General features: G+C 30.3%; 1 protein-coding gene across 17 annotated transcripts in view; it reads left to right on the top strand.

Annotated features, from left to right (window-relative positions):
• LOC130893243 (CUGBP Elav-like family member 2) overlaps positions 1-10,327 on the top strand; it is a 208,061-nt gene that overhangs the window by 186,495 nt on the left and 11,239 nt on the right. For 9 of the 17 annotated variants that reach the window (XM_057799178.1, XM_057799177.1, XM_057799175.1 and 6 more), the window contains one exon: positions 4,168-7,792. In XM_057799178.1, coding sequence (XP_057655161.1) covers positions 4,168-4,439 — 272 coding nt within the window. In that variant the 3' untranslated portion in view covers positions 4,440-7,792. Of the gene's footprint in view, positions 1-4,167; positions 7,793-10,327 lie in introns of those variants that run through there. The other 8 variants (XR_009059173.1, XR_009059174.1, XR_009059175.1 and 5 more) reach the window with 2 other exon arrangements.

The following is a 10,327-nucleotide window of genomic DNA, read 5'->3' on the forward strand; positions in this document are numbered from 1 at the left end:
AGAGAAAAGTCAAAAACAACGGCGTCAGTGATATCAGGGTACCAGAAAGATGCGATAAATATATGACTACCAGGAGCAAAATCAGAATATACGAGACTTGTGTGAGACCAGCAAATAAATAAAGATAGTATGTTATGGATTAGTATCAGGATACCAGAAATAGTAGTAGAAATCTAAATGAAGAGAAAAGTCAAAAACAACGGCGTCAGTGATATCAGGGTACCAGAAAGATGCGATAAATATATGACTACCAGGAGCAAAATCAGAATATACGAGACTTGTGTGAGACCAGCAAATAAATAAAGATAGTATGTTATGGATTAGTATCAGGATACCAGAAATAGTAGTAGAAATCTAAATGAAGAGAAAAGTCAAACAACAACGGCGTCAATGATATCAGGATATCAGAAAGATGCGATAAATATATGACTACCAGGAGCAAAATCAGAATATACGAGACTTGTGTGAAACCAGCAAATAAATAAAGATAGTATGTTATGGATTAGTATCAGGGTACCAGAAATAGTAGTAGAAATCTAAATGAAGAGAAAAGTCAAAAACAACGGCGTCAGTGATATCAGGGTACCAGAAAGATGCGATAAATATATGACTACCAGGAGCAAAATCAGAATATACGAGACTTGTGTGAGACCAGCAAATAAATAAAGATAGTATGTTATGGATTAGTATCAGGGTACCAGAAATAGTAGTAGAAATCTAAATGAAGAGAAAAGTCAAAAACAACGGCGTCAGTGATATCAGGGTACCAGAAAGATGCGATAAATATATGACTACCAGGAGCAAAATCAGAATATACGAGACTTGTGTGAGACCAGCAAATAAATAAAGATAGTATGTTATGGATTAGTATCAGGGTACCAGAAATAGTAGTAGAAATCTAAATGAAGAGAAAAGTCAAAAACAACGGCGTCAGTGATATCAGGGTACCAGAAAGATGCGATAAATATATGACTACCAGGAGCAAAATCAGAATATACGAGACTTGTGTGAGACCAGCAAATAAATAAAGATAGTATGTTATGGATTAGTATCAGGATACCAGAAATAGTAGTAGAAATCTAAATGAAGAGAAAAGTCAAACAACAACGGCGTCAATGATATCAGGATATCAGAAAGATGCGATAAATATATGACTACCAGGAGCAAAATCAGAATATACGAGACTTGTGTGAAACCAGCAAATAAATAAAGATAGTATGTTATGGATTAGTATCAGGGTACCAGAAAGAGTAGTAGAAATCTAAATGAAGAGAAAAGTCAAACAACAACGGCGTCAATGATATCAGGATATCAGAAAGATGCGATAAATATATGACTACCAGGAGCAAAATCAGAATATACGAGACTTGTGTGAAACCAGCAAATAAATAAAGATAGTATGTTATGGATTAGTATCAGGGTACCAGAAAGAGTAGTAGAAATCTAAATGAAGAGAAAAGTCAAACAACAACGGCGTCAATGATATCAGGATATCAGAAAGATGCGATAAATATATGACTACCAGGAGCAAAATCAGAATATACGAGACTTGTGTGAAACCAGCAAATAAATAAAGATAGTATGTTATGGATTAGTATCAGGATACCAGAAAGAGTAGTAGAAATCTAAATGAAGAGAAAAGTCAAACAACAACGGCGTCAGTGATATCAGGGTACCAGAAAGATGCGATAAATATATGACTACCAGGAGCAAAATCAGAATATACGAGACTTGTGTGAGACCAGCAAATAAATAAAGATAGTATGTTATGGATTAGTATCAGGATACCAGAAAGAGTAGTAGAAATCTAAATGAAGAGAAAAGTCAAACAGCAACGGCGTCAGTGATATCAGGATATCAGAAAGATGCGATAAATATATGACTACCAGGAGCAAAATCAGAATATACGAGACTTGTGTGAGACCAGCAAATAAATAAAGATAGTATGTTATGGATTAGTATCAGGATACCAGAAATAGTAGTAGAAATCTAAATGAAGAGAAAAGTCAAAAACAACGGCGTCAGTGATATCAGGGTACCAGAAAGATGCGATAAATATATGACTACCAGGAGCAAAATCAGAATATACGAGACTTGTGTGAAACCAGCAAATAAATAAAGATAGTATGTTATGGATTAGTATCAGGATACCAGAAATAGTAGTAGAAATCTAAATGAAGAGAAAAGTCAAACAACAACGGCGTCAGTGATATCAGGATACCAGAAAGATGCGATAAATATATGACTACCAGGAGCAAAATCAGAATATACTGTGTGAGACCAGTAATAGTTAGGTTAGGTTAAGGGGAATATGTGATAATCCAGGATGTAGTGAAACGGACGAAAAATTGCAAAGGAAGAAAAACCGAATACGTCTCGACCATCTACAAGATGGTATGAAAAGTAGTCTTCATCATCCCAGCTGCAATTGGACAACCATTGATGCAAACACTAAATCCTAACGTACGATAATGAAGAAGAAGAAGAAGTTTTTTTATGTCATTCTCAAGGAGAAGTCAAATACTTAACCAAAAATATGTTTTCTACTAAATTGTAGTTATTGTGGAAAATTCTCGTTCTAGCAAACAGTGGATTTCACCCCTAATCAACCCCTTGGAATGATTCAGTCGCGTTGTATTTACTTAATACCTTTAATAATCTCATACACTGTATAGAAATTGTTTTTTTTTCCGAAATTTTAGGCGCCTTAGACTTTGTTCTGTTCTTGATCTTTTGGCGGACGCCCCGTATTTGACGTATTTATTTTTTATAATAATTTCATGGAAAAGAAACACATTTTTCTTATTAGTATGTCGCCTTCGTAGGAAAATCGAAATGTTTATGCTAAATTAATATCGTCCTTGGAGATGGCATCTTTTTCCCTTGTAAAGGCCGTTTTTATTGGAGCGGCATCTGAGTCGATGGGACCGCTGAATGGAACAGCAAAATTGGAAGGTTTGGATTAGACGAAAACCGCACCTGACGGCGTCAGCTTTTTTCATTTTTTTTCTTTCTTTTTATTTTCTTTTTATGATTCAGACGTACATGATGTTTTACAAAGAAAAATCGGAACGAGTTTCTTTTGAATATATTCAAAAGAAAAATTCGACATATTCTAAAGGCGCGCGTCTTTTACGAAATTAACATATTTCGAGCAGAAAACTTTCGCCCACGTCAAGCATTAAATTTGTCAGTATCAATCAGCCTAGTCGAAAATAAAATTATGATTCTCACTTATACTATACGGTTGTTTACTATGATTTAATGCAATGTTGGTAGACAAGTCGTTTAATTGCTTTATACGAAGTGTTGAACGTATAGTCCGGGAGCCAGATACAGAAATACACGACAAATCTAGCCAACTAAAAATTTCCAATATCTCGAGGAAACAAAATAATCAGCTGACTAGAACATGAAAAAAAATTATATTTTCAGTGTTTTCCCGTTAAATAATTTTTTTTTTTTTGATGAAAGCTTATATGTAGATGTGATATTTTGGAAATTTTACGTAGGAGTTAAGTCCAGGTTTTCCTATGAGGAAATTACTAAATTTTTTTGGTTTTTCTCATCTCATCCCACCCGCCGAGCCGCAGCTGACGTTCACTAGGCTTTATTACATAACCTCTAATACATCTCGAAATTATTAACCGAATTTTCACCTGGCTCCCGGACTAATAATAAACGTTATTAATATTGATAAAGCTTTTTGTTAATAAATATAATTTATATATTTAAGTTTAATATTTACGAAATTTTGTTATTTCCATTGTATACCCTAATTAAAAATTAATTTAGTTCATTCATTTTACACTTGGTTAGCAATTATACGGGGGTGATTCAAATATAAGTCGGAATTTTTGAAAAAATTAAATTTCGTCAAAGTGATTTTTCCTTTCGAATGTAAGGGAAGTGGTGACGAAGAAAACTCGGAAAACTTGGAAAAGTAACAGACACGAAAACAACGAGCTATGGACAAATAATTTTGTAATAACCTCCTAAAAAACACGACGAAACTTGTTTATAGATCAAAAAGACTCGATACGGCACGATTTACGATGGAACAACCTACTTATAGTCCCGATTTGTTAAAATCGAGAAATTTTCGCGAAAAATGTCGTTACTTTTACAACTATAGTGATAATAACGATAAAATTCTGTTTGTTTCAGGTCCGGACGGTTGCAATCTATTCATCTATCATTTACCCCAAGAATTTACCGATACTGACCTGGCGTCGACGTTTCTTCCTTTCGGTCCCGTCATATCTGCCAAGGTGTTTATAGATAAACAGACGAATCTGTCGAAATGTTTCGGTTTCGTGTCATTCGATAACGGACATTCGGCCCAACAAGCCATATCGGCGATGAACGGATTCCAAATAGGCACCAAAAGGCTAAAAGTACAATTGAAAAGAGCCAAGGATGCCTCGAAACCTTACTAGCCAAAGAAGAGGAAAGGAAACCTAGTCAGACAACGCCCGGGAATTATTTCAAACATTTCGTCATATGAAAAGGTATTAAGGGGGGCTTTGTCCGACTAGTCTACTATCCAGCACAGTGCCAGTGCAGTGCGTCTCAGGATCTAGCTGCTATTTTTATGAACTGTGAGATATTTTTAATAGTTAACTGCGGTCGAAACGCCGCTTTATAAATTCAAAATTATGTATATGACGAGGATGTTCGACTTTATTTGGATTAAACGGAGATTTTGATCGAAAAAATGAAAAAATTGAAAAAAATAAAAAAAAAACAAAATGCTAGCGGTTTGGTAAAGTGAATGGCCAGTAAAATTTACGTCAGCTAGAAACGCCAAAAAAAAAAACATACGACTGAAAAAAAAATTGTGGGCCGAAACAAAATACGAAACTATATAATTTTATTTTTAAAGTTTATTAATCGAATTTGCTAAAATTTTTAAAATTAATCTACATTTTTTATCATATTTTTTAATAATTATTGTTATAATTGCAGTGGGAAAAACAGGGGAGGGGGGCGTTGATCTATTTGAAATATATTTTTGCTTTTTTCTCCATTCGAATTCATATTTTTCCCCCAATTTCAAAAATAGAATGTTTTTCATCATTTCCCGAATTTTGAATAATAGAAATAGGGGGGGGGGGCTTCAATGTGGCAGAAAACTTCGCCTTTTTACATTCCTCTCTAATCGAATTCGTATTTATTCCCCTAATTTCAAATATGGAATACTTGGTTCATTTTTTTTTTTTTTTTCATTTTTTTCTAATTTTTAGACCTAAATTAATTGCAATAAAAAATCGTATTTTTGTAATTTGGAAAAAAGCATCAATGTGACAAGAAACTTTGCCTTTTCTGTATTTTTTTTCCCAATTTTTCATCGAGTTTTACTTTTTTTTCGTTAATTGCAATTAAAATTCGTTTTTATAATTTCAATAACAAAAATAGGGGGCCACTTAAATTATTAAAAGACTTTTCCGAATTTTCATAATTCAAATAATAAAAAGCAAAGGGCATTAAAATGAAATCAATTCCAATAATGATACCCTCAGGGGGGTTACTCCCTTCCAAATATTTTTCTCTCTATATTTGTTTTATTTTTTGAAATAGTAAGAATTTTTTCATAATTTCAGTGAGAAAAACGCGAGGGGGCGTACATTCTTTTCTATTTTTTTGCCCAACTTTACCCTGTTGATTGATTGAAATGAAAATCACATTTTTATAATTCAAATAATAAAAATCAGGGGGCGCTAATGTGTTTAATTCAATTTTTCTTCTTTTATATGACTTTTTTCACAATTAATTAATTGACATAAAATTTTTTTTTCTTATAATTTTAATAATAAAAACCCAAGGGGAGTTTTACTATTTCAAATAATTGATTCGCGTTTTCGTTTTTCTCTTTTTCACGTCCAATTTTTAAATTGTTAATAAATTGCAATAAAACGAATATTAATTAAATTTATTTCGGATAATTATTATCAAAAATGATAAAAAAATGAATATAAAACGGAATTTTTGAAAAAAATACTTTAAAAATAAATGAAACACTGGTGGTTCCATTAAAAATATATAAATTTGTATTGTTGCTTTGGAACACCCTGTACGTACCTGATGATTCGCCCTGTTGTTGTTTATCGTTTGTTTATATGTGAAAATTTCAAACTGTACAGTTTGTCGTCCATTTATATGAAAATACAAATTTTATTATATTCACAAAAAATGGGGCTTTTAAATTTAGAAAAAAAAATTTTTCGCTTCTCCCAGTTTTTTTTTCGTTTAAAAAAATTGTGATCAATAAAACGTAAATAATTTTTCAAAAATAAATCATTTTTTATAGTTTTATGAAATTTTAGTTGCTTTTAAATATGATAATTTGTTGTAAAGGGGGTCAAAACATATATAAAAAAAATTTAAATAATTCTTAAAAATATAATCGTAAACGACGTAATTCTAATAAATAAATGGAAAATAATTTAATTCCCAGAATCATTATTAGGTTAAAATCAATCATTTAGAATAAAATATTTTTTTTGCAATTTTTGGAGACCATCATGGCTCTGGTTTTTTGTTAAAATAAACTCTATACAAAGGGACAAAATTTATTTGATCCATTTGTATATGAATTTTTTTTGATAAATTTCAATTGTCACAATCTATCCAAATAATTTCGTTAAAATTAAAAAAAATCTATTTATTTCTTTACGATTAACCACGGATATTTTTCAACGTTCCCCACCTATTTTATATCAATTCTTTTTATTTTCGAATGTATTGAAAAAAATTTCACCTTAAATTTTTTCTAAATTAATAAATTAAATAGAAAAAATTATTAATAAATTAAAAAAATTGATTTTATTGAATTTTATTAGGGAAACTGTTGATTTTGGAAAAAAATTACGACATCCAAAAATATTTTAAATAATATTAAAAAAAAGACGAAAAATAAAATTTCGAGTTTCCATTTTCTATATTTTCTCGTTTAAACACCCTGTATATATTCAAAAGTATTGGTATTTTTATTTTCGAAATTTTTCTTGTAAATTCTGCATATTTAAAAAAAAATAATCTCAAAGTTTCTTTTTGAAACTGATAAATTGAGTAGGAAAAAATATCGATAAATAAAAAAATTGATTTTATTGAATTTTTTTATTAAAAGCTTTGATTTTAAAGAAAAATTACCTCATCCAAAAATATTGTAAATGTTTAGAGAATGTTAAAAAAAAACGAAAAAAAAATGTTCGTCGTCATTTTCTATGTTTTCTCGTATAAACACCCTGTATATATTAAAAAGTTGATGGTATTTTTTGTTATTTTTACCGTTTAAAAAATTAGCTTACCGCTAACATTATTTCACAGAACTCCGTTTAATCTAAACCGATTTTTTCTTTTATTTTCTTGTTTTTTTTTCCTTTTAATGGGGTTTATTTATGTCGTGTTGGTTCGACGAAGTTTTTCTTTTATTTTTATGTTGTTCGTGGCTTCTAGCGCGTAAAGCACATCCTATGTTGTTTATTTACATATATAAAAAAATTTTGAAAAAAATCTAGGCCATATATATGTGAAAATAACGTTGAGTGATTAATTTCGTTTTTGTTTTGGAGTCTACCTAGTTTGTTGGTAGTGACTATTTTTCCAGCCGGCTTATTTTCACGTTAGTCGGACGAATAGTTATTGTTTTTATTATTATTATTATTAATATCCGTTTCTTTTTCTTTTTAATTTATATGAACAAGTGAAACATCTGGAGCATGAACTTTTTTGAATTGTACCTTTATTTTTTATTGTTAATGATTAAACCAAAGTACAGACCAAAAAAAAATATATCAACCGCTGTTTGTGTTAATCCACCGCAGGGACTGTATGTAAGTGGCGGGAAACGAACGCAACTCCAAAAAATTTACAGCTACATCCGTCGATTTGAATTTTATAAAGTTTTAACTTGCAACAAACACCTAAATATAAAAATAATTCTATGAATTATTGGCGGTTTAAATCGGTTTTTTTTAATATGTATCACACACAGTCACCCTCTAATACAACAAGGGTCGAGTCATACTTTATTCCTCAAAGATTGTGGTTGGCAAAAAAAATCAAATTGAAAGGTCCAAGAAGGTGAAAAATTGAAAAAATTCTTATAAAATGGGCTCTGGGTGTATTCAAACAAGTCGAATAATTAATATTAAGTTTGGGATGTGTGCCAACAAGTCAAATGTTTGAAAAAAGTTTATGGATGTGTGCTAACATGTCATATTTTGATAATTACCTAAACAGGTTCAAACGTCAATTTTTAACTGTTTTCTCAAACTTATTTTTAACCAAAATGGACCGAAAATGAAGAGAATTTATCAAAAAAATCATATTTGGAGGTTCAAAAAGTGAAAACATTGAAGAAATTCTTGAAAACTGAACATTGGATGTGTGCCAACAAGTCTAATCCTTCAAAATAATTCATGGATGTATGCCAACAAGTCATATTTTGATGGAGATCGAACTAGATTGAAACTTCAATTATAACCTGTTTTCTCAAACTTGTTTTTAATCGAAATAGACCGAAAATAAAGAGAATTTATCAAAAAAATCATATTTGGAGGTTCAAAAAGTGAAAACATTGAAGAAATTCTTGAAAACTGAACATTGGATGTGAGCAAACAAGTCAAATACTTTAAATCAAGTTTTGGATGTCTGCCAACAAGTCAAATCCTACAAAATAATTCATGGATGTGTGCCAACAAGTCATACTTTGATGAAGGTCGAACTATATTGAAACTTCAATTTTACCTGTTTTCTCAAACTTGTTTTTAATCGAAATAGACCGAAAATGGAGAAGATTTATCAAAAAAATCATATTTGGAGGTCCAAAAAGTGAAAACATTGAAGAAATTCTTGAAAACTGAACATTGGATGTGAGCAAACAAGTCAAATACTTTAAATCAAGTTTTGGATGTGTGCCAACAAGTCAAATCCTACAAAATAATTCATGGATGTGTGCCAACAAGTCATACTTTGATGAAGGTCGAACTATATTGAAACTTCAATTTTACCTGTTTTCTCAAACTTGTTTTTAATCGAAATAGACCGAAAATGAAGACAATTTATCAAAAAAAATCAACTTAGAAAGTTCAACAAGTGAAAACATTGAAGAAATTCTTGAAAACATAGGATTGGATGTGTGCCAACAAGTCAAATACTTTAAATCAAGTTTTGGATGTGTGCCATCAAGTCAAATGCTCGAAAACAATTTATGAATGGATGCCAAAAAGTCATTTTTTTGATAATTACCGAAAATAGATTGAAACGTCAATTTTTATTGTTTTTCGAAATTAATTTTGTATCGAAATAGACCTTAAAATGATACGATTTATCAAAAAAATCGTATAAAAAGATCTAAGGATTAAAAAAAATTGAAGAAATTCTTGACAAATGAGTCAATTTCTTAAAATCAAGTTTGGGATGTGTCCGGACAAGTCATATTTTGATAAAGATCGAAATTGACGTAGAATCAAGACGATTTATAAAAAAATATCATATTGTAAGGTCCAAAAAGTAAAAAATCGGAGAAATTATCAATAAATAAACTATGGATGTGATCAAATAAGTCAAATTCTTAAAAAAAGTTTGGGATGTGTCCGGACAAGTCATATTTTGATAAAGATCGAAATTGACGTAGAATCAAGACGATTTATGAAAAAATATGTAAAAATGTCTGAGAATTAAAAATTCAATAATATCGGTATACAAATTTTTATAATGAAATTATTTAAAACCGACCCTTATAAAACGGAATATTCTATTGCTCATAACTTTTATTCTAGTTTTTAATTTCGAATTTTATTACGAGACTATAAAAATTTTTTATTTGATTACAACTAAATTCTTTTATACATTTCCAGTGCTGAATGCGCGAAATAATGATTCCGCCGTGGAAAATTACGGTAAACTATAAACTTTGAAACTACGTCCTTATACTCCTTTAATGGAGAAATAATGTTATACTAATTTTACAATTGAATCTAATGAAATCTACGTTAAATTTTGTTAGTTTATACATAGATCGTCAATTAGAGAAATTTCTAATCGTTAAATTGCTTACGATAAAATAATTCCGCGCTTAAAATTAATTTTGTTTCGAAACCCAACATTTTGGTTTTTTTTTTTTTGATTGACACAAGAATTTTTTTCGTAATTTACGACAGTATTGTTCTTGAATTAACTCCGTGATTCATGCGAAATTAAAAATAGACGTCTTACGAGTGTACTACCGTGCCACGGTGCACTAACCAGGGGCGTACTTAGAGAAACGTCAATTTTTTTAAAAAAAATATTTTCAGAAGAGAAGAGACTTGAAATTAAGGAT

The sequence above is a fragment of the Diorhabda carinulata genome, chromosome 4, assembly GCF_026250575.1.
Source record: "Diorhabda carinulata isolate Delta chromosome 4, icDioCari1.1, whole genome shotgun sequence".
Classification (NCBI taxonomy): domain Eukaryota; kingdom Metazoa; phylum Arthropoda; class Insecta; order Coleoptera; family Chrysomelidae; genus Diorhabda; species Diorhabda carinulata.